We start from the raw sequence: 26,477 nt of genomic DNA, 5'->3' as shown, positions 1-26,477 counted from the left end.
TGAGGGTTTTGGTTCAAGAACCTTAGTCTTTCGGATTTGGACGTGCCAAGTAACTTACATTTCAGATCTCGGATCTAGAAGGGGTTCCATGACATAAAGGTACAAAATTTATGACCATGGAACCCCCATGCAAGCTTAAAAACGTTATTTTGGCCTTTTTAGCCCTAAAAGGGCATGAATGGAAAGAAAGCTAGGAACTTTATGTGTTCAACTGATGTCCAAGGCCTAGATCTATTATAGTGTGCTTTGGTTTAGAGTATTATGGCTTGTGGACCAAGATCTATGTTCTAGAGAGTTAGGATTTGAGCTAAACCCATTACGAAGGGCTAACAACAGGTAAAGTTGGAAACTTTACCCTTGAAAGTATATTCCCAGTTTATAGATGAAGTATGGAGTTTGGATCTGAAGGGTAGGAGCTTAATCCATTGAGATGGCTCAATCAGATAGAAGAACCCGACGAGTCCATAGAGGGACTCGACGAGTTGATTTGGTTTGTCCCGTTTTAGTTTAAGGTAGAACTCGACGAGTCAGTGAAGGGACTCGACGATTTGATTTGGTAGCTCGTGACTATGAATAGCCTGGGAACTCGACGAGCCGGGGGGAGACTCGACGAGTTGGGTCAACCAGGAGGTTGACTTTGACCAGGGTTTAAATGGTCATTTTACCCTGAGGAATTATCAGGTTTTGACTAAGTGTTATTGTGATAATAATAGTCGGGGAGTCGTGAGAACAGCCGTCAGAGATTCTTCACTCGAGATTCAGCAGTCAGCTTTGCGATGTGAGTTTTCCTCCAATAGAACGGGTCTCAGGCACCAAGGTCGGCCCGTATATGTATGATTAGTAGTCGAGTGTGGGCGAGGCATGTATCTCATAGTATTCGAGTATGGGTGGGGCCCGTATCTCATAGTATAGTTGAGTATGGATATTTGACTGATTGATAGATTTAGTTATACTTGTTGTCTGTGTGATAGTTGTATGTATGATCAGTAATTGAGCGTGGGCGGGGACCGTATCTCATAGTAGATGAGTGTAGGCGGGGCCCGTATCTCATAGTAGCTGAGTGTGGGCGGGGCCCGTATCTCATAGCCAACGGAGTGTGGGCGGGGCCCGTATCTCCTAGATAGCAGAGTGTGGGCGGGGACCGTATCTCCATGAGTGTGGGCGGGGCCCATATCTCCTAGTTGCATGTTATGTGTGTATGGTATGTGGTAGTTTGGGGAGACTCACTAAGCTTCATGCTTATAGTTTTTATTTTTGGTTTCAGGTACTTCCTGTAGCAAGGGGAAGAGCTCGGGATGATTGCAGTGCACACTGTTGGATTAGGTGTCTAAGCCCATAACTATAATTGGTATGTACTTGAATTGATAGCAGCACAGTCCTTTTGGGTTGCCCTCAACCTAGCAACTGGACAAGGAAATTATGAAAGGAGAGATATTAATTTATAAGATTAATAAATTAATATATATATATATATATATATATATATATAATTGATTTATTAATATGTTAATGGATTAATATATTAATTAGAAATCATTATGTTTAATTAATTGTTAGCCAGAAATTAATCAGAATTGATTTTGGGGTTAAAAGAATTAATTATAAAGTGCAGGGACTAGTTTGCAATTAACTGATAGTTGAATGGAAGGATCCAGAACTCCCTTGGAAGGGGGTGGACGAAAACCCTAGGGGAAACCCTAGAGAATTCGTCCAAGGGGTCCAAGATAAGGCCTTGGGTCTTGCTTAGGCCCTAAGCAAAGGATAACTAGGGTTTTCCCTAAACCCTAGTTCCCTCAACTATTTAAGGAGCCTCCTGGCTCACATTTTGAGTACTGATTTCTTTGGAAGAAACCCTAAGGCCGAAATTGCATACTCTCTCCATCCTCTCTCCTCCAAGTTTCCTTCTTGCTAGTTCTTGGGTGTGATTCCATTAGAGGCATTACATTTGTGGTGCTAAGCTTCCAAGAAGATCAAGATCAAGTACAAGAGGATTATCAATTGTTTGCTATAACAATTGAAAGGTATGTAAACCCTAAACCCTAGTTTGTTAATTTCGAAATTAGCCTCTCTCCTCTAGGGTTCTTATTTTGCAATTCAAAGTTGTATGTTCAATAGTTAAAACATAGATCCAAAGTAGGTTGCATGTGAACTTAGGAATTGTTTTTCTAGTTTATTTGTTGTACCTAAAACCCATCAGTGGTATCAGAGCCATTGTTGTTTTAAATTGAATTGCTATAATAGTTGAATTGCAAATTAGGGTTTATACCCATTAAACCCTAAAGGCCAAATTTTCGCAATTAGGGTTTTGGATTGAAGGGTTTTCGAAAACCCTAGCCTCCAAAGAACCCTAATCGAAATTAGGGTTAGGGTTTTGAAAACCCTAGCCTACTCCCTTGTGAATTTCGAAATATGCTAGAGGATAACTAGGGTTTCTTGTTTTGGATAATTGTTACTTAATTAGATTAATTGGATAATTATCCTTACCCTATTTTTCGAAATTTAGAGGGATAAGGATTAGGATTAAATTAATGGATTAATTTAATTAGATAATCCTTACAAGATTTAATAATTTGATTAATAGTTAATTAAAAGATAAATATTAAATCTAGTTAATTGGTTTATTTAAATTTAAATTTAATAGCTTAAATTTCGAAATTTATAAACCCCTGAAGTTTTAAAATGTTTTAAAACACACCTTATATATATATTATAATTAAAAGTTTAATATTATATATGTATAAGAATATGGTCAGTCAAATCGCTAGTATGCCTCATTCACGAAGCTAATCTATAAGGGGGGTATAAGGAAACTGCCTATAAAATGGTAGTTGAATGGGTGTCCACTCTCACCCACCGCTTCCTTGATTAGTGGAGGGTCGTTAGCAGAACGGATTTGATAGGACAACTACTTCTCATTAAAAGTATAATGATATTAAAGAAAGTACTAGAACATTATTTTCAAAATCCCAACTCTAGTTACTTTAGGAAAAATGTGAAAAGTATGCTAATCCATGAAATTGCACATTATGCTTTATTGGTCGTTAGTGGAGCGTGTGTGGTTAACCAGCACACTAAAAGGCACTAATAAAGAGTAGTAATGGGTATCTCATAATTGTCATTTTGATGGAGCGTGTGTGGTTTACCAGCACATCAATAGTTAATGATAAAGACAATGAGGTTACCAAGCACATTTGCATGGTTATTCACATCTTGTTTGTGATCCTCGGCATCCCAGTCACAAATAGAAGAGCATAATCTGAGATTAAAACATGCCATTGAATAGTTTCAATGTATCTCAAAAGAATTAGGAATTTCACTTCGGTTGTTTCATCTAATGGTGGAATTGGTGAATCGTCATTCACCTACCTTTATGAAATTTACACTTGGATCTCGGCATCCCATTTCTAAATTGTGAATCTTCATAGTTGGATCCTAACCTTGATATTTTATCCTTGGGTTATTATATTGAGGTATCTTGAAATCTAACTAAAACTTTTTTTTCAGATGTCTACTCCTGGAAACACTTCTGCTTCGTCCTCCTCCAACCAAAACTTCTCTTTGCTCAATATCTGCTCCAAAGTCGTTATAGATGGCTCAAACTATAACGATTGGATGCGCAACATCAAGATGGCTCTTCGTTTCGAGAACAAAGAATATGTTCTTGAAAAGGAGCTCAAAGAGCTTGATGAAAATGAAGCTACTCCTGAAGATCTTGCTGCCTACAAGAAACATTACGATGATGCTACCAAAGTGGCGTGCATCATGGTGGAAACCATGTCCCCAGAACTGCAGAGGTACTATGAGGACTACTGGCCTTTCGAGATGAACAAGTACCTTATGGAAAAGTACCATAAGCGAGCTCGTCAAGAAAAGTTCGAAGTAGTCAAGTCACTCATGGCTTGCAAAATGAAAGATGGGGAGTCGGTTGTGTCACATGTGCAAAGAATGCAACGCTACATAGAGCGTTTGGTCAAGCTCAATATTCACTTTGATGAGGAATTGGCCATTGACATGGTCTTGAACTCACTTCCTGAATGTTATGGTCAATTTATTCTAACTTACCATTTGAACAATACTGAGCAGACCCTAGCCCAATTGCACAACTTGTTGCAGACAGCTGAGGCAGGGATGAAGGGTAAAAGTATACCCTCCACAGCTGCTAGTGCCCCTGTTTTGGCTATTGGACAGGGAAAGGGGAAAAAGAGGAAAGGTCCTCCCAAGCAAAACTGGAAGAGCAAGGCTCAAGCTGGGTCATCTAGTAATGGCCCAAAGGCTAAGCCCAATGGTTCCACTCCCCATGTTTCTGATCCAAAAGAGGCAGTTTGCTTTTACTGCAACCAAAAGGGGCATTGGAAGAGATCATGCCTACAATATCTGCAAGATATCAAGGATGGCAAAGTGAAGCCATCTTCGGCAGGTATTTACACTATTTCTACTAATAACTCATTATCTTCTCGTTCATGGGTCCTTGATACAGGATGTGGTTTTCATATCTGTTCTGATATGCAGGGTCTAAAGGAAAGTGAGGAGATAGAGCGAGGAAGGATAAACCTGATCATGGGAAACAGAAAGTCTTCACCAGTAACCAAGATCGGAGTTTATCAACTTCTGCTTAGTAATGATGTTAGATTAGATTTAATAAATTGTTGCTATTCGTCTGAGATGACGAGAAACATTATTTCATTTCATGCATTGTTCAGACAAGGTTTTACATATTCTTTTAATGATTTGAATGGTTCAATTTCTGTTTATAAGAATGGTGTTTTTATGTTTGAAGCTTTGCCTTGTAATGGTGTGTATGAAACAGTGACTTGTGTTGATAGCCTAGGAAATAGTGTGATAAATATTGACTTGTCTAATAGTGTAGCCAAGGCATGCTTGTGGCATTGTCGTCTTGGACACATTAACAAGAAACGCATAGCCCAACTCCAAAAGGATGGAGTGTTGGAATCATTTGACCTAAAGTCAGATGATATGTGTGAATCTTGTCTTTTGGGAAAGATGACAAAATCACCATTCACAGGGTCTTGTGAAAGAGGTGAAGGTCTGTTGGATCTCATACACACGGATGTGTGTGGGCCCTTCAGATCAACTACAAGAGATGCTAATTGATTCTATGTGACTTTCACTGACGATTATAGCAGATATGGATATATCTACTTGATCAAGCATAAGTCAGAAACTTTTGAAAAGTTCAAAGAGTTTAAGCATGAAGTCGAAAATCAATTGGGCAGAAAGATAAAGATACTTAGATCTGATAGAGGTGGGGAGTATCTTAGTATCGAGTTTAACGACTATCTGAAAGAATGTGGGATAGTCTCACAATTGACTCCTCCTAGGACACCACAGTTAAATGGTGTAACTGAGAGGCGCAATCGAACCTTGTTAGACATGGTTCGTTCTATGATGAGTCGGGCTTCGCTTCCTGTTCACTTCTGGGGGTATGCCTTAGAGACAGCCGCCCACATCCTCAATCTTGTCCCTACAAAGAAGGTTGCCAAAACACCTCACGAAATATGGACAGGGAAAATTCCCTCTTTAGCACATATTAAAGTCTGGGGTTGTGAAGCTTTCGTAAGACGAGAGACTCACGACAAGCTAGCAGCTAGAAGTGAGAAATGTGTTTTCATTGGTTACCCAAAGCAGTCTTTTGGATATTTGTTCTACAGGCCTAGTGAGAACGTGGTCTTTGTAGCACGAAGAGGAGTCTTTCTTGAAAGAGAGCTCATATTCAAAGAGGACAGTGGGAGCACTATTGACCTTGAAGAAATTCAAAAGTCAGCCAATGAAGGAACCTTAGATGACACTAGCACTCAACCAGAGGAAACAGTTCCTGTTGAACCAATCGATAACTCATTACCTCTTAGAAGATCCACTAGGGTGAGTGTGCCACCTGAGTTGTATGGTTTTCATATTACTTCAGATGGTGACACATTCATAAGTGACAGAACACTGGTAAACTTAGATGAACCAGTCACTTATAAGGAAGCAATGGCAGGCCCAGAGGCTTCCAAGTGGAAAGAGGCAATGGACAGCGAGATTAAGTCCATGTATGACAACCAAGTTTGGAATTTGGTTGATAGTGCACCAGGTCGTAAGACAGTTGGGTGCAAATGGATCTTCAAGAAGAAGACAGACATGGATGGAAATGTGCACACATTCAAGGCTCGACTGGTTGCAAAAGGTTTCACTCAAACCCCAGGGGTTGACTATGATGAGACATTCTCACCAGTAGCTAAGATTAAATCTATTAGGATATTGCTCGCCATAGCTGCCTTTCATGATTATGAAATCTGGCAGATGGATGTCAAAACTGCTTTCCTTAATGGGAAGTTGGCTGAAGATGTTTACATGAGTCAGCCAGAGGGTTTTGTTGATGCAAAGTTCCCCAATAGAGTGTGCAAGCTTGAGAAATCCATTTATGGATTGAAACAAGCATCTCGCAGTTGGAATCTTTGCTTCCATGAGAAAGTCAAAGAGTTTGGTTTCTCTAGAAGTGAAGATGAGTTTTGTGTGTATATCAAGGCTAGTGGGAGTATAGTAACTTTTATGGTGTTGTATGTCGATGACATATTACTCATTGGTAACGACGTTCCAACCTTGAAAGAGGTTAAGTCTTGGCTTGGAAAGTGTTTTGCCATGAAAGACCTTGGAGAAGCTGCCTATATTCTTGGGATTAGAATATTGAGAGATAGAAAGAAGAGACTAATTGGACTTAGTCAGAGCACATACTTGGATAAGGTACTAAAGAGGTTTAGTATGGAAAATTCCAAAAAGGGAGAGCTACCTATCCAGAGCAGTACCAAATTGAGTAAGACTCAATGCCCGAGTACAGATGTTGAAATAGATGACATGAGTCGTGTACCTTATGCTTCCGCTGTCGGATCGATCATGTACGCTATGACATGTACTCGCCCTGATGTGGCATTTGCTTTGAGCATGGTCAGTCGTTATCAGGGAAACCCAGGTAGAGCTCATTGGATAGCAGTTAAGAATATACTCAAGTATTTGCGAAGGACGAAGGACTGGGTCCTTGTACTTGGTGGCAATGATACTTTGAGAGTAGATGGTTACAGTGATGCCAGCTTTCAGACGGATAGAGATAACTTCCGTTCACAGTCAGGCTGGGTATTTTTACTGAATGGAGGAGCAGTTACTTGGAAGAGTTCCAAGCAAGATACGGTGGCTGATTCTACTTGTGAATCAGAGTACATAGCAGCAAGTGAAGCGTCGAAAGAAGCAGCTTGGTTGAGGAACTTCATCGGGGATCTCAGAGTTGTTCCAACCATCCAGGAGCCTATGGAACTGTTCTGCGATAATGAAGGAGCGGTTGCCTTGACAAAGGAACCGAGAGATCATGGTAAGACCAGACATATCGACAGAAAGTACCATTTCATCAGACATAGAGTAGAAGAAGGCCATCTTATAGTAAAGAGGGTGTCATCTGAAGATAACCCAGCAGATCCTCTCACAAAGGGTCTGAGTAGGGCTAAGCATATTCAGCATGCTCGGAGCATAGGACTGAAAGATGATATTAGTTTTAGTAGTTAGATTAGTTTTTGAAACTTGTAACAAAGTAAATGTAATTGACTTTTGGTGATTAAATAATAAAGTATTATTTATAAGTTTGGCTACTACCTTTTGTCAATTGTTTATTATTGTGTTTCATTTTTGCATGTTTTACTTCCTGAATAATGAGATTATTCAAACTCCACAGTCGCTCGTACTCTTGGAAGTAAGTAGTGAATTAAGACTGTCATGAATTGGATTGCAGATTGTCTAAGGATAGACATGGCAATAGAATTGCTGCAACGTTCATGAGTACTCAGAAATTGAGATTTGAGTATTGGATAAACCCTCGCTCAGAGTATTACTTCATGGAATTCATCACGAGTAATACTGAGACGATAATATCTTGTAATCTTGAAACGAAGATATATGAGTTGTGATTTACAAGTCGGTCATGCATTGGTGATATGAAAACGCATCAATAACTTGGTGTTATAAAACGTATTGTCATGCATAATTTGATGAGTAAAAGATACAAGCATATGAGTCAACGTTTATTCGTTCCTTTTGCCCTAACCGGAAAAGCGATATCTGTGGGCCCCTCGATGATTTGGTGTTGACTTATGTGCTGGGCCCAGCCAGGACTAAATTGATGTGTTCGATTAGAAGTCCTTCATCATCACAAATCAGGAATCGGGAAACATAGATTCTGGACAAAGAGATTGATTACATTCCATGTCTTTTGTCTGGGGATATCAAGCAGAACGAAGGGTTATATGATCACTTATCTTAGGACACGTAACTGACTGGGTCAGAGTTCGGCAGCAGCTTTTTGGAAGCTACAATTTGCTGGTCAAATTTAGAAGACATACTAGCAATTATAGTTACAGACTTATCCAAGTGGGAGACTGTTGGATTAGGTGTCTAAGCCCATAACTATAATTGGTATGTACTTGAATTGATAGCAGCACAGTCCTTTTGGGTTGCCCTCAACCTAGCAACTGGACAAGGAAATTATGAAAGGAGAGATATTAATTTATAAGATTAATAAATTAATATATATATATATATATATATATATATATATATAATTGATTTATTAATATGTTAATGGATTAATATATTAATTAGAAATCATTATGTTTAATTAATTGTTAGCCAGAAATTAATCAGAATTGATTTTGGGGTTAAAAGAATTAATTATAAAGTGCAGGGACTAGTTTGCAATTAACGGATAGTTGAATGGAAGGATCCAGAACTCCCTTGGAAGGGGGTGGACGAAAACCCTAGGGGAAACCCTAGAGAATTCGTCCAAGGGGTCCAAGATAAGGCCTTGGGTCTTGCTTAGGCCCTAAGCAAAGGATAACTAGGGTTTTCCCTAAACCCTAGTTCCCTCAACTATTTAAGGAGCCTCCTGGCTCACATTTTGAGTACTGATTTCTTTGGAAGAAACCCTAAGGCCGAAATTGCATACTCTCTCCATCCTCTCTCCTCCAAGTTTCCTTCTTGCTAGTTCTTGGGTGTGATTCCATTAGAGGCATTACATTTGTGGTGCTAAGCTTCCAAGAAGATCAAGATCAAGTACAAGAGGATTATCAATTGTTTGCTATAACAATTGAAAGGTATGTAAACCCTAAACCCTAGTTTGTTAATTTCGAAATTAGCCTCTCTCCTCTAGGGTTCTTATTTTGCAATTCAAAGTTGTATGTTCAATAGTTAAAACATAGATCCAAAGTAGGTTGCATGTGAACTTAGGAATTGTTTTTCTAGTTTATTTGTTGTACCTAAAACCCATCACACACATCATTGATTCAGCCTGGGATGTTTAGACTCTGATATTTGACACATGATTTTGATACAGTATTTTATTATGATGATTTGAGATACTATACTTATGTTCTTTTTATGAGGTGACAAATGGTAATTATGGTTTTTATAAATAATCAAAACGAAATTTTTGGACCGTATTTTTGGGATGTTTCAACATTGCTATCTCTTGTATTTTTTCATATTTAGTTTGTATATGTACTAGATAACAATGTACTTTGAGCTTACATCTTTTTGTTCCTGTTTTTTATATAGATTGGAGACACAGCAACGAATGGTATTTATCTCATGCTTATTCATATTAGATGGACATTTTAAACTTTTGGCTCAACATAACACACACATAACAACATACTTGCATTTTCCTACTACTAAGGGCAACATACTATAATTTTATATGTACCTTAACCTCTAATAGCAACGTACTTTATTTTTTACTTTTAATATTAACTGATTACGTTCATGTATGTTGCTATTATGCCTTACATATTCATAGTATTGGTTACATTGATTATATCTACAAAAAAACTAAATTGCTATTTCCTAAAATTTACCCTTTTGTTTATTAATCGGTATTAGTAATGTGAAAAAGGTGAAAGAAAAGAAAGTAGAATGCTATGATATAATACACAAATAAATGAAAGTAGTTTGGTATTTGTTGCTGACTGTTGTGGACAAGGAGTTGGAGAACTTAAAGGAAGTTGTAATGAAGCGTGATGATAGAGAATAATCAAAGGGAAAGTTTGACCCCGAAAAGTATATGGAGGCTTTTTTACCTGTTACACTAAATGAGCAACAACTGACAAATTTACTACAATGTACCCTTGTATGATTTGCAATTTTTCCTATTCCTTCTATTAAATTGATTCCCACTTCAGTTCTTTAGGATTACTTGTAATGAATGCATATTCGATCCCCGCTGCACGGGGATACTTCACCAGTTTTAAAAAAATTATTGAAAAGTTGTATATGTAAACACCTACAAGCTACCTTCAAATTCACTCCATTAACTTTTTTTTTAATTTTATTCACATGACCCTTTATCATGTATTTCCAATGTTTCTCTCCATCTTCACAACAATTGTTGTCTTTCATCTATAGGAGTATCAGACACATTTCTTCATATTGCCAAGTACCCCATCACAAGACCTTTTTTTTTCTTGCAACACCACTGCTATTTCAACAATTGTTTTGAAGTTGTTGATGTTCTCGGCAGATGATTAGAGACAATCTCTTAAATCAGATTAAAGATGATTGGCAATCTCCTTCAAATCTTCTGTTTTTTCACTTCTAAACCCACAAAATTGCATATTTGTGTTTTAGACATTGATTTAATAATAATAATCGACCATTAGCCTCAAATTTGAACATCATAATACTTAATTAATCACCTAGATATGCTTCATGGATTGATAGAATGGTATGTACGTTAGGTTTAAATGAAACAAGGAACAAAGAATGATGATAAGGGAAACTCTGCACCAAGGTATACATATTTAAGTCTAGCAAAGCGAGGTTGAAAGTTTGATGTTGGTTTGTTTTGTGTACAGAGACAAATAGATGATGGTGGTAAATCAGATCTATCGTTTTTTTTGTTATGCATAAATGCAATGATGTCAGACTGGGCATTTGGGAAGCGGGCCATGATAGTTAACGGGGTTTTATTTATTTTTTGTCGTAGGAGTTACAATGAGGATTTAGGAAGATGAAAACAGAAGGGATGAGAGGTTAGATCAGAAACGGGTAAGGGTTTTTTATACATTTCTTCTTTTGTTCCATTGTGTTCCACCATGGTGGGACTAAATTTTGAAGACGTAGTTCCATTTGAATTGGTCAACGGCCCAAGTTGTCCCCATCCTATCCCTACTTAACGCTTAAAAAATGTTTAGATTTGTTGTCTTTTCCCATCCCACTTACACAACAATGCACTGGGTGCGATGAAATTGGACTGAAATGAATAAGAATGGATTGGATAGAACTGGACTAATTTATCATATATCATTTGATAAGCTTTAGGCACGGTGGAACACAATATTAAAATTACCATATTGCCTTGATAGTTATATGATTTTACATGCATTGTTTATAATATTTTTATTCACAAACTAATTAATAATATGTCACATACTATTTTATAATTTTATTAAAAAAAAAAATCTATATGTAAACACCTACATGCTACGCTTCAAAATCACCGCATTAACCTTTTATTCATTTTATTCACATGCCCTTTTATCATATATTTCCTAGGTTCCTCTCCATATTCACAACCATTGACGTCTTTCATCCGCAGGAGTATTAGACGCATTTCTTCATATTACCAACTACCCCATATCTAGACCTTTTTTCTTGCAGAATCGTTGCTATTCCGCTAATTTTTTAGAAGCCATCAATGTTTGTTCCTATCAGATGATTAGAGACAATTTCTTAAATCATAGTAAAGATGATTGGCAATCTCCTTCAAATATTATGTTTTTTCACTTCCAGACCCACTCAATTACAAAATTATGTTTTAGACATTGATTTAATAACATATATATGCTTGATTCATTGATCAAATGGTCTGCACATTAGGTTTAAATGAAACGAGGAACAAAGAAGGACGATAAGGGAAACTTTGTAGCAAGGTATACACATTTGATTCCAGCAAAGTGCAGTCAATTTTTTGATGTCGGTGTGTGTTGTGTATAGAGAGACATATAGATGAAGGTGGTAAAGCAGATCCATAATTTTTTTTGTTATATATACATGAAAATTAGTCACGAATGAGCATTGGGGACCAAAGGGCCTTTGGTCTAGCGGTAAAGAGTGACTCTCTCAAATAAGAGGTCATGGGTTCAAGTCTCACTAGGAGACATAGGTGGTGTTTATGGTTAGATTAGGAGTAGGATAGTTTGCCGTTTCAAAAAAAAAAAAAAAAAAAAAAAAAAAAATGAGCATTGGGGAAGGGGTCACAAGAATTAATGGTTTTTTTTTTGTCACGAGAGTTATAGTGAGGATTAAGGAAAATAAAAGCAAGAGGGATGAGAGTTTAGATAGGATAAGGGCAAGGGCTTTTTCTGTAAATTTTTCTTTTGTACTAATTAGGGGTGTGCGCGGTGCGGTTTAAGTCCAAAACGGCAAACCGCACCGCATATGCGGTTTGAGTTTTTTTGAAACCGCAAACCGCACCGTAGAAGTTCAAAACTGCGTTATGCGGTGCGGTTTGATGCGGGCGGTTTGTGCGGTTTAACTGCGGTTTTGCGGTTTGATGAGTCGCTACATTTTATAACTTTTGAAAAATCTAAAAAACATTTTGATCTTTTGAGATATAAAACTAGAAACTAGAAATGTTTTGCAAAAAACTCAAAAACAAGATTCTAACTGTTACGAACTTGTAATCAGACAATTATTACTATTTTATTAATCCTAGTGATTAAACAATGCACTTTCTTTATATATATATATATATATATATATATATATATATATATATATATATATGTATGCGGTGCGGTTTAAACCACGACTTTGTAATTGAAAACCGCAAAGCATAGTGCGGTTTAACGAAATAACAAACCGCAAACCGCACCGCAAACGTTCAAAACCGCATTATGCGGTGCGGTGTGGTGCGGTGCGGGCGGTTTATGCGGTTTGTGCGGTTTGGTGCACATCCCTAGTTCTATTATGTTCCAACGAGACTAAATTTTAAATAAATGGTCCCATTAAAATTGGTCAACGACCCAAGTTATCCCAATCCTATCCCTGCCAAATGCTTACGAAAAATGTTTAGTTATATTCCGTCATATCCAGTCCCAAGTACCAAACATTACCTAAACGATGTAAAGAAATCATTAGGGTTATAGTTTGGACAGTATAATAAAACATTCATTCATTCAAAACATATCACCACATGTTCAAAATCAGAGTAATAATAACGCGAGTAAAATCAAATTAGCAGAAGTCTCCAAAAACAAATCTGATTGCTACAATCCAACTATAGTCTTGTCTGTTATGGTCCAACCATATCTTGACTATTATGTTCAGTCATAGTCTTTTAGGCATATACTATAATACAAATATAGTCTTTCATACAAATGATATAGTCCAACTATAGTCTTTTATACAACTGCTATAGTCCAACTATAGTCTTTCATACAGTAGTCACAAAGACATCATATCAGTTAATGACATCTATTGTTACATATAGTATAGTGAGAAAACTCACTTGATAATCACAACCATAATCACACTAGTACAACTCCTTAAATCAGCTAACACGAACCACCTATAACCAAATATAGGTCCAACCTCAGTCTATAGTTCAAAATCATCAAAGTTTGACAAAAAGTCAAACTTGTCAAAAAAGTCAACCGTTAAGGTCAACGACCAGACACGCCATAGCCAATACCTGACGTATCGCCCCACTAACAACCTTCCATTTTAAGATCTTAATCCTTTAAGCTCAAATGCTCAAACCCTTAGATCTAAATCACACAATGATCTTAATAGATAAAGTTTCCAACTTTATCTAGAACCAAAGCTCAATCAATTATAATATCAAATCTTAGATCCTAAATGCATCCCAAAAGACCAAATCCTTGTGCATGGCTCAAAGAGAACACATGCATGCCCTTTTTATCCATCACTAAAAGTACAAAAAGCATAACACAACAAATACAAGGTTCTAGAGTTCTCTAAAATTCAAGAACATTAAGAATATTGGATGAATATGACCAAACACAACCAAGAACCTATATCAATGCACAAAACACATAAAGTCAAGAACTTTATCACTTAAAAAGGTCCAAAACGGGATGAGAAGGTTAGACTTCGCTCTAGCGTTTCTCTGGAGGTGGAGGCTGGTGAAGGAGAGAAACTCTAGAAGTTAATGTTAAATAGGGCTTAACGCTTGAGAATTAGGGTTTGGGCCACCATCATGATCGTGTTGCGCCAAAAGAGAGATGTTGCATGGTGGAGACATGACTTGATGTGCCACGTCTTTTAAGGTATGCACCATGCCAGTCCAAATCTAATTCTCATCCTTAACCAAAAATTACAACCTCCTCCCACCAGTCTCAAGCTCTGTCCTTCATAAGACATGATGCAAGTCAGACATTCGCCTCCTCAGGACAAAGGCTAAATCGGAAGACATTCCCGACACCTTCCAACAAACGTCTGCTCACAATCGGGTCCTTTTTCCCAAAGAACTTTGGGGCTCCACATGCCCAGAACTCAAGGAAAGTCAAAGTGCGAGCTCCCATCATCTCCACCATCTCAGAACGAAAAGCACCCATGCGTTCATCCAGAATCTCCATGATACTCATCTTGATTGTACCAAAGATCACAAGAGTCCATTCTATAATGCAGCGGGTAATCTCTAATGAAATGAACTCCCGCGTCTGATCATCCAAAAGTTCGGCCCTAGAGCCCGAACCCTCATCGACACCAGAGCCACTACCAGATCCTCCTCGAGTGACCACCATACTGAAAATAGATCATTCAAACCATCAGAACATACACACATATACACACACACACACACAAAGAACACAATTCAAGGACAGAATATCCATACCCCTCCTAGAAGTATTCAACCTCGTAGGAAGTCTGTCAAGCATAAGTCTCCACACGAAAACATTAAGCTTTATAGGAACCGTCAAGACCTGTCTCATTTGAATAAAAGTAGAGCTCAACATAACCGAATCCACCAAGTAACGAGCTGAAGCTGCTGAAAACTCCCAAGACTTCTCTAAAGACCAGACCCACCTATCTGCAACATCAGTCAAAGTAATCGAATGCAACAAAAGGTGAGAGCCTCTCCTTGCACTAACTTGACTCCTCCCAAAAGATTCATGCAGAACGACCAACTCCAAGAAGAATGACTTAATTTATTAGCAACATTCACCTCCTTATTCAGTTCTAGATCATACAAATAGGGGAAACGTAATTGTAAAGGGATGTCTCTAATCCAAGGATCATTACAAAAAGAAAACTAGCACCATCACTTAGAACTTTTAAAAGAAAACTGAGCACCATCACCTAGAACTTTCTTGTAATGGGACAATAAATCCATACATTTGAGAGATAAAATACACAAATCATTAATAATATCAATCCATACCGAGGCTTTAGAACGAGGAGGAATATGGTCTAAAAAACCGTGAGCACCATGGATAGATTTAAAGGCCATAAAAATGTTGTGGGATAAAAACACGATCATGTAAACAAAAACACGACCGTGAAAATGCTTTGTAGTCTTCCCAACATGAAATTTTTGGTCTAGGATGTCTTTAGGAGGGTTACAAGATCATGTAAAGTCATTTATGTGTGATTCAAACTTGATTTCCTCAGTTCCAACTAATTTCTTCCGGTTTCCAGCTTCGTCGGGTGTTTTCAACTCCAATTAAGCTTCATATTTGCTCCAAGCTGCATCCAAATGCACCTGAGATCATGTTCCACTTCAAATTACCTGAAATAAAAATCAAAAGATGAGCGGTACGGATATTCTTGATGAAAAACATAATATATCAATTTATTATACTAAACCATATACAAATGCAGAAAACTTGATGCAAAACAATATTAAAATAAACAAAAAAAAAAAAGGACACATTTTTGACATATAACAAATTTCCTTAAGGTTAAACGATACTTGTCTTCAAGTAAAAAAAATGAATTAACATTAGAAATCAAAATGAACAGATATTAACGACCGAAAAAGAAACTAAAACAAATACCGAACTAAATTTAGGAAAACTAAAAGCTAAACTTGAATAACACAACGGCAATACAATAGCTTAATATAAGTTTACTCTTTTTTGTGAATCCACTAGTGCATCATTGGTTATTTTTCTTGGTTTTCACTATTTTACTTTTTCTTGGTTATTTTGTATAAAGAAAAAACTAAAAAATATTATACTAATAAACTTGAAATTATTATTGGACATAATGACTACTATGAAAATGTTATTTTGATAACATTATTATATCAATCAATCAAAAAACAATGACCCATAAGTCAAAGATTCAACTGAACCAAAATATATTGAACTTATTAGCCATTTATATGAACTAGATGAAATTAGTTGCGCCGTTGGCGCTGTGTTCCCTTTTTTTTTCAGGGTGTAGTGTGAATTCAAAATACGTTGCTATTTTACTGCATTTAATACCTAAAAATGGAAAATGCACGTAACGGGAATACGGTTTTTTTTGGTAAAAAAAATCAAAACAAAATGTAAAAAACAGGGAAAAAATGTAAATTCGAAGTACATTGCTATTTACGGCATTTACCACAAAACTATGGAAAAATGCATGAAATAGCAATGTACTTTGGTTTTTGATAAGTACATTGGTATGCATTGTCGGTTATTGGTAAAAAATCAAAACAAATTTAAAAAAACAGAAAAAAGGTGCAAAGGCAAAGTATATTGCTATGTTAGTGCATTTAACACCTAAAAATGAAAAATGCACGTAATGGCGATGTGTTATTTTTTGGTAAAAAACATAGAAATGTATTAGAGGCAGGGATGCCGTTGGTGCTACCTTGAATAATGTTTGGAAACAGAAAGCTGGAAATAATTTCTACATTTAATGAGACAATGAAAATGAAAAAAAAAACATTTAGTCAGTAAATAATGGAAAATTAACAAAATACGAAGAACAAAATGGTCCATTCCATTCCATCTCGCAACCGAATGAACAATTCCATTCCTTCCTTGAATATTTGAAGCAGGAATCTCAAGCAATTCCATTCCTTCCTTGAACGATTCCTTGAAAAACGCACGTATGGCATCCGTTACGAATTGCAAACATTAAAAATGACAGTTTTCACTGTTTTTAACTATTATTTTTGCATCAATTAAATACAAAAAGTCAACAAAACTTATAATATTAGTTTTTGACAGCACAAAAACGTACCATGCAGCCAACTTTAAACAGTTGTAACTTTCACATGCGATCTCCAAATAACTTGAATCAAGTTGCTGCACCTTCCTCTCGCATTCGACTGCATGTTTGAGTCAAGAATGAACTGATTTGGATATATATAACTTGAGTTATGCGGCTGTAAAGATGTCAACTAACTATTTTTAATTTCTACCCTAAGAAATTTTTTCCATTTCCAGCAAAAAGCATAGATAACATTAGATATAAACAACCACAAACACATGAAAATGAAATTAAATATATATATGTCAAAAGGTAATTTACCTGGGTTAGGTACTGAATGCATTACCTTCAAAGCATTTGAAAATTTCATTATTTTCCTTCAATAAGTCGATCACGTACCGCACTTTCACGCCATTCTATGTCTCATAAGCCATTTCAAGCATAGAAAATTCAAAACGAAATGTTTTACTTTCGAATACGTCACCAGAAACATCCAATTCATGAACCTCAGAAGAAATGGTAATAAGATAGTAAATTAGTAATGATGTTGAATTGGCAATTAGCAATGAAAAAAATAACATAAAAGTTGTCATTTCAGCAAAAACATATAAAAGTTAGTCTGCAAATAGATGAACTTACATTATCATTATGTTCGACCTTCTTTCCTTGCACCACGTCTACAAAACTCTGCCAAAGCGTTAAATTTTTTATGAAAAAAAGATTGATGTTAAAAACTGAAAAAAAAAAATTCAGCCGCTTATATGGTATTTGGCAATCAGTTGAAGACTCTCATTACCATGTGAACAATAAATTATAGTGAATTAGCCTAAATAATTGGGAGAATTTCATAAATGAAGTAGTGAATGGTGGGGTTACCATTATTCTTTTTGTAGTGACGAATCCTGTACGTGTTCCTAAGAAAAGGAATTTGTACATTTTTCGCCCCCCCCCCCCCCCCAACTGTACAAAATTAGGCAGGTGATCTAGAGAGATTAAAAATAATGTATGTGTCCGACTATATGTTTGTATATGCCTGTCTATATATATGAGGTCACATGTTCAACTCAACGAAACAACCTATTTAAAAGAGTGAATAAATCACCAACTATTCTGCTTGTATACCTAATCAATTAAAGGATAATTCTAATTGGCGAGCACCACATGTAAAAAGATTATACACCCGAAGAAATAAATCGATAAATTTATAGTTTACCTTATTTCCAAAGTATACATAGCATATTTCATAACAGTTTGAAAAGATGATTCCTGCAGCAAATAAATGAAAATTAGAATAGTAAAAAAGTTAGTGTTAACTAAAATGTACTATAGTTTTATATAAGTTGCAGGTTACGCTCTTCAAAGGAATGGAATGGTCTAATCCATTAGAACAAAGAAAAAACACATGAATAAGAGTAGCTATGAGGTACCAATTAGGAGGCGAACTTCTTCTTCTTTACAAAAACCTTGTAAAACAAATTATGAGTCAAATTTAAAAAAAAAATTCAATATGCAGCAAAAAGGCAGGGAAAAACAGCAAAATATGACCCATAACTAGGATTCGTCATCATTAACCATACGTATCTTATCCCTGTATTTCTCAATTACAAAAATCATATTCTAAACCCTTATGACTTCAGGACTATAGAATCAGAAACAGAAAATAAACCACCACCCAACTATTCACTGTGTCCACACTTGGTCCCTAAACTTTTTAAATCAACAAAGAACATGTTATATGCAGTCATAATGGTGTATATGCAACAAATTAAAAAAGTTTAGTAAAAAATAAATCCATAGTTAGCAAATATGGACACGAAAAATAGGCAAAATAACGTATTTGAACCTAAATCCAAGTAAATACAATAAGTATTTTTCAAGTTTTCAGAATCTAACTTTCCAATAAAGATACCAGGTTTTGTCTGAGATTCACACAACGACAAAATAATACGAGTCTTCCCTGCTAAATTAAAAAATCATCATTTTAATTTAAAGGTGTACAGATAGAAATATTACCATCTTTTTACAAAATATGTAAAAAATAACTAATATGTAAATGATTAGTCCCTTCCTGAGTCTGTGCACTTTCTTCAAGATAGCTACTCATGAAAATTTAGAAGTATCATCAAACCAAATGTTTTGGTTGTGATGGAGTCCTATAGATAAGTGAACGGAGAAAGAAGCTCTTTTACTTGAATTCTTTTATTTTTAATTTTTCCTGTTGTTAAAGAACACTTCCAACGATTTCACATCTAATTTTACCACCAACAACTTTGTTTTACACGGAGATCAGGTGAAGATTAATTGGTATAAAATAAGAGATACCTGGCCTCTACTGAGTTTTCATTTTCCTCTTGCAAACGTGAAATTTTGTTCCCCGGTTCATGGGTATAAGCCTATCCAACCATATAGAACTCTCTTTTTTAATGATCGCGAACATGCAGCAGAGTCCATGTTCTTGATCATTTTTTTTGCCTCGTTTCTAGTCATCCATGACATCTCCAGATGCAACTATTTTCTTGCCAGCAATTATGTATCAGAAAGAAAGAGTCCCCATACAAATAAATTAAAGATAAAAAATAAAAAGTAAAGCCCTAATTTTGAGAAAGACAAAGATATAACTTACCTGTAAACGGACGCCCTTGTTTTGGCTGCAATCAGGAAGAATGAGATGAGCGTTGGTTAGATATAAATTAGGTATATGGACAACGTTTCCGATGGAGAAGACGCAAAGTGGTGACATTTTGGTCTTTGGATGGATAGGAGGGAAGCATGCGTGCGTGGATCTTACTGGGGTCTCTCCTCTCGTTGGTTTGGGGAGCGGGGGTTTCACAGCTGGGCATGCCGCTTTGTAAGCCGCTGCGTGCAAAGTGGTAAAGCACGAGAATGCATGTATAGCAAATCAACATGTGTTTGTTCCTTTTGCATTCGATACATTTGGTTTTCTCGCACCAGAGGCGGTGGAGCTCCTCAATAGAGTCCAACGGGTCATGCATTCTAATGTCATATCTCCTAGATCCACAAATGTAGTTTTCAAAAGAATTGGTTTTGTTATCCAGAAAGGGCTAGCGGCACAGCTTGTTGCCCGTTTGCCTTCAATCGATATGTATTGAACTATACAATTAATGGTTTATAAAGTGGTGTTGATTTCAATAGAAAAAAAGGGGCGCGCCGATGGAATCACTTTGCCCTAAAAACGGGGGACTTCACCTGAGACGTCAATTCGAGGATTTGATGTCCATAGATAACAACAGCAGAGGTGAGAGGAGAAGCAGAAGCGGAAGTTTCTAAGACAAAGGAAGAGTTGTGAGAGGCAGTTATTGATAGAGCGATGTATCGATTGACGGATGATTTACAGAATTGGAAGGAGAAGGGTAAGAATCGCGTTGAAGGGATGCAGAAGAAAAAAAAAAGCGGTGGAAGCTCTATCTGATTGAATACAATGGCGGTGGGAAGAGATACAATTGAGGGTGAGTAAGCAACGAAAAAAAGGGGAAGAAGACACGTATCTGTTGTGTCAGAAGCTGACGGTGGTGGAATAAAGCAAGTTTTCCGGAAGTTGGAACCAACATAAAAGAAAACAACGAAAGCAAAACCTCAGTGTCAAAATAACAAAAACTCAAACTTACGTAGCCAAACATGAAAGAGAAAAAAAGTTACTGCTCCCCAACTTTTTAAGCTTTTATGTATATATAAATAAATATTAAAACAAATTAGGCCGTTGCCGCCGCTCCATCAAATAAATTCCACATATAAAACTTTTTGGAAATTAAAGAACATAATATAATTTCTAGTAACTAAATGGTTTTCAAAACACGAAATCATATGCAACAACTAATACACGAAATATAGTAAATCTTTGCATTTTATGCACCTTGTGCACAACAAGCAATCCACATATATATATATATATATATATATATATATATATATATATATATATATATATAATCGTAAAAAGGTAAGATAAAATCACTTAGTCCTTTCATGTTTTTGTTTTCTTGAACCTTTTGATTGTGAACCGAATGTATTGTTGTGCAGCTCTATGCTTGTAAATAGACTAGCTCTATGTACGAAGCGTGACATATTCTTTTGGTGTGTGTCTTTCTCTAGCGGTGTTAGAGACCTTATGTTTGCCAAGTATTTGGGGGGTTACTTTGTTGTACTTTTGTTCTTAAATATTGTATGTTTTATGGATGTATTTGATGCTAGTTGAACATCTTTTGTTGTTCCCGTTGGAAAATTTAGTATAAATATTTATATTTTTACTAACTTTTGGACATATATAAATATATACATATGCTGTATATATAACAACTATAAGTGGGTTTGTGTTCTCCTCCATGAGGACTTCGAAACGATATATTATATGTCCAAAATTAAGTATATGTGAATGAGATATAGATACTCAAAGAAGAGTATTTGAGAATAAATTTAGCAAAAAGAGATGAATGTGGGAATGAGTCTCACATTGGTAGAAAGACCAAAGTTTATAAGCTTGAATGCATGAAAGGCTTACAACCTTGTGTCTATGGTTTTACTACAATTCCTACCCGCACGCAGGGGGGGTCCAAATCTTGGATTGCGCGATCCTAAACTTGATAGTTTTGGTCCCTATTTTTTTGAATTCAGTAACGGATGCATTAATTACGTAATTAATGACATTTATTGGCATTAAACGCTCAATCAATCATTGATTTGTTTCCATTACACGATTCAAGTATAAAAGGAGACCTTTACCATCTCATTCGACACACGAATGAAAATATTCTCCTTTCTCCTCCTTCTCTGTACTCCTGCTTCCGGCGACTTTTTCAGGCAAGTGAAATATCCGACAGTACAGCTCAATCAATCATTGATTTGTTTCCATTACACGATTCAAGTATAAAAGGAGACATTTACCATCTCATTCGACACACGAATGAAAATACTCTTCTTTCTCCTCCTTCTCTGTACTCCTGCTTCCAACGACTTTTTCAGGCAAGTGAAATATCTGGCAGTACACCACTATTAAGGTTGTTGTACCCTGGGAACAGATGGCGAATCTTTTTAAGGGAATCGAGTCCAACTCGAGTCTCAGCCACCACGTTTGCTACTAATCTTTTTCTTTACATGAAACTTTCAATAGGAAAAACGAAGTCCTTACACTAACAGTTCCAAAACTTTTTTTTGGAGTTTTTAGAATATCTTTATTTATTTGGGAATTTTTTATGTGTTTTTACAAAAAAAAAGGTTTATATCTTTTTAAAGCATGAAGTTATTTTCAAATTGGGGCGAATTCATTAGATATCAAAGTTGGTATTGTTATATTAGTACACTTATATTGTAAATGCTTAATGTGATCAGGAGTTGTAGTAGGTTAGGCAGTGCTAAAAACTCAGAGCGTGGGTTTCTACCTCTACATTTCAGCTAACCAAATTCTAGATTTCGACTGAGTTTGTTTCTAGAATTAATACTTTATTATTACAACTAATGTTTTTTATTTGATACCAATTAATTCCTTATGTGTGTTGCATTGTACACTAAGCCTAGTTTTGTTGTAAATCATATCGAGGCTCAACTAAAATGAATACATTGATTGGAATTCAACTCATGATGTAAAAGATGTTGGATTAGTAGAAGGGGGATCGAGACTATACAAGTTTTATATTAGATAAAAGCAGAATTCAAGAAGTTTTAATTTTGAATGGTATTCAAGGTGCCAATACTATAAATGTAGGATTTGGGAAAAATGGTGGAAGGGAGAACACTAAGCATGAGTCTCCTACTTGTTATGATATCCTTCTTATGAGTTTAGTGATTGATGATGATGAAGAGTTCACCAAGAGCAAATGCGAGTTGAAGGCCTTTCTAGGATGTCATCAACTTATAAAAAATATTCTCATCATGATAGTTTTAGATAACTTTAATATGTCAATTCTATATTCTTCTTTTTTTTTTCTGATTTTTCTTTTAAAAATATTAGGGTTTTCAGTAATGTTTTATTTGGTTACTAGGTGTAAGACTCATGTATTACATGCGTTAATTAAAAAAATTAAATATAAATGTTTAAATATTTAAGACCTTTTGATTTATAAGAAAATAAGAAAAATAATGAATTATTAAAATTGATTTTTTTTATATTTTAAATCTAAATAAATAAACAAATTAACTAATGAGCTTTAATTTGAGAATTTTGAAATAAAAAGGTAAGTCCATTAATGAAATTGATATTCATTTATTACTATATTTATTGTAATTATTATACTAAAGTATTATGTAGAATATATTAAAATAGATAAACCCATAAAATGACATGTGAAAAAGAAATTAATTCAAAATAACCACAAAATAACATTTAACAAATTAAATAAGAATGTGACATGTGACAAAAAAAATCATTCATTTATTAGAATTGTGTTTTTTCCTTTTTTTTTTTAAGATACGACTTTTTAGTTTATCTTGGTTTTCAATTTTGCTTTTTGCGAAAAAAAAAACTATTAAAAGACCATACTAATAAACTTTAATTTATTACTCGGCATGACGATTATGAAAATATTGTTTTGATAATCTTATTACGTAAATCAACCAAAAAAACGATGAACTATAAGTCAAAGATTCAGTCAAAGATTCAGGTGAATAAAAATCTTAATATATTAAACTTATTAACTAAACATATAAATAAATAAAAACTAAAGCCTAATTAGGCTGCTCCATCAAGTAAATATCATATATGAAGTTTTGTTTATAATCTTCCTACTCATTATCAAAATAAATGGTAAAATCAAAAGAGGGGATTAAGAGAAGAAATCGGTGGATTTCACATGTTATTTTATATGAGTAGGAAAAAAATATAGAAAAATATTTAATTTTTCATAATAAATTTGGCTTTTATGTACCTTATTTACAACATGCAATTGAAAATAATATTTGATCCTAAAAACTAATATAAATCACTTGGACCTTTCTAAAATTAAACATGTTTACCATTAAAGTTTTTATTCCATTATATACGACACGAAAGTTAAATATCAAATCACAATAATTTATTGTAATCTTCAATGGAATTCACCCAACATTAATAATTCACAAAAGAAACAGTTGATCATAATGACAATATTTGATCAATTATGGCAACATATATGTGGTCGTGGACAATTATTTGGGTCGTAAGTGGCTAATACTTAAGCTATACAACAACCGTCATTTGGTCCACAAAGAAAAGGCTCAAATATATTAAGGCATATGCTTTAAGTTGGTAGCAATCCAAGTGTAGAACATAAAACCAAATGTATTTATTACACACATTGGGCCCATTTTGACTGGAACTAGAAAAAAAAAATAAAAAAAAAGACATCAGACTATATATTTATATACTACGTTGAATCTAAAAATCAAACTGTTAGGCTAATGACTTTTGGTCATCACATTAACTATTATGATTTTTGGAAGATGAACCCACACAAAAAAAATCATTCCCTCTTACGTACCCCACAATGCCAAATCATTGAGTGGGATTGGCATCCATGGTGGCATTATTATTGTTAGCATATATATTATTAGCCCACATGTTTATGAACCATTTAGTCTTTAGCCACTACGATTTTGTCTAGGTAGTATTTATATCTGTTTTATTCTTTGTAGTATTTATGCTTTTCATCGAGAACCTTGTAACTTCTCTCTATTACAATCATATGGCAATGATATCAACATGTCAGAACGCAGGGTTGATACTTTGTTAGAAGAATTTGTAGCAGTCATATGTGGCGCGATCGAAAATTTCTAGGGTTACTGTAACAGTTTCGATAGCAGTTTCATCTAATATGTTTGATGTTTCTTTGTTGGTGACATTCGTTTGTTTGTTGGTATTTGTTTGTTGTTGCTGTTCGATTTCTTGTTGTTCGATTGATTGTTTCCGATGGTTTGTTACTCCTCTCATTCTCATATTATTATACTATTATTGTGGTTATTTATTCATTGCCAACATGACTGGAAATGATGATTTCTTTTTGTCAATCAGTACTTGTCTAGGGTTACTGTAGCAGTCATCTGTGGCGCGATCAAAAATTTCTAGGGTTACTGTACCAATTTCGATAACAGTTTCGTTCAATCTGTTTGATGTTTCTTCGTTGGTGATATTCGTTTGTTTGTTAGTATTCGTTTGTTGTTGTTGTTCGATTGATTGCTTCCCCTGGTTTGTTACTCCTCTCATTCTCATATTACTATACTATTATTTTGGTTATTTATTCATTGCCAACATGACTGGAAATGATGATTCCCTTCTGTCAATCAGTACTCGTCTAAATGGAAAGAATTATACGTATTGGAGTTATGTTATGAAGAACTTCCTTCGTGGGAAGAATATGTGGGGCTATGTCACTGGGACTAAAGCCAAACCCTCAGTGCCTCAAGCTGAGAATTTCGATTTGTTAGTTGATGCTTGGGAGACTGATAACTCCAAGGTCATTACTTTGATTAATAATTCTATTACTCAGTCCATTGGTATGCAGTTGGCTAAATATGACACAACAAAGGAAGTTTGGAATCACTTGGAGAGACTGTATACTCAGTCCAACTTTGCTAAACAGTATCGGTTAGAATATGATATTCGTGTCATCAACAAAATGACCAGAGCATTCAAGATTTCTATGATGCTATGTCTGATTTATGGGATCAATTGGCTCTTACTGAATCTAAAGAGTTAAAAGATTTTGAGCCTTACATTGCTAGGAGGGAAGAAAAATGTTTGGTCCAGTTCTTGATGGCCTTGCGTTCTGATTTTGAAGGCCTACGTGGAACGATTCTTCATCGCTCTCCCCTTCCCTCAGTGGATTCTGTTGTTCATGAGTTGATTGCTGAGGAAACTTGTATCAAGTCTCATGAAGATAAAGGGTTTAAAGAAACCTCCATTCTTACTTTCACTCCTGTTGTGCTTGTTGTTTCCTCTAATAAGTCTCGACAAACTTCAAGAGTTGCTTAGGATGAGTGTGCATTCTGCAAACAGGAAAATCATTGGAAATCTCAATGTCCATTGTTAGTCAACAATGGTAAATCCGGTCAGCCTCATTCGGGACAAAAAAAATAGGTCTGGTCAACAAAAGTTTCAACCACGTTCCTCTGGTACTCCTCCATGGACACCTCGTCCTCCACAGTTTGCTGTTGCTGCTACACCACCAGTTGACACATACTTGGAAGCATGCCACCATATGCATTGGATCCCAAGGTTTTTGAGAGTTTCAGACAATATTTGGCCTCTAATACCACTGCCATGTCTGCATCTATGTCTTATTATGGTC

At 35.6% G+C, this 26,477-nt stretch overlaps 1 protein-coding gene and 1 long non-coding RNA gene across 2 annotated transcripts; one reads left to right on the top strand and one right to left on the bottom strand.

The window, feature by feature from the left end:
* Positions 1-16,656: 16,656 nt before the first annotated feature.
* LOC145156332 (uncharacterized) lies at positions 16,657-18,076 on the bottom strand. Its single transcript, XR_013736616.1, has 3 exons — positions 17,527-18,076; positions 17,236-17,323; positions 16,657-17,087 (listed from the first exon to the last, which is right to left on the bottom strand). It is a non-coding gene; the product is annotated as an uncharacterized LOC145156332 (long non-coding RNA).
* A 7,363-nt stretch (positions 18,077-25,439) lies between these two features.
* LOC145157421 (uncharacterized) lies at positions 25,440-26,161 on the top strand. The gene is made up of 2 exons (XM_079076460.1): positions 25,440-25,718; positions 25,814-26,161. Exons 1-2 carry the CDS (start codon positions 25,440-25,442, stop codon positions 26,159-26,161), a joined length of 627 nt encoding a protein of 208 aa, XP_078932586.1.
* The last annotated feature ends 316 nt before the right edge of the window (positions 26,162-26,477 follow it).

The sequence above is a fragment of the Lactuca virosa genome, chromosome 2 (genome assembly GCF_052849685.1).
Source record: "Lactuca virosa cultivar CGN04683 chromosome 2, Lactuca_virosa_CGN04683_v6, whole genome shotgun sequence".
NCBI classification, from domain to species: domain Eukaryota; kingdom Viridiplantae; phylum Streptophyta; class Magnoliopsida; order Asterales; family Asteraceae; genus Lactuca; species Lactuca virosa.
The sequence above is the reverse complement of the archived record's forward strand: the minus strand, read 5'-3'. Positions and strand labels throughout refer to the sequence as shown.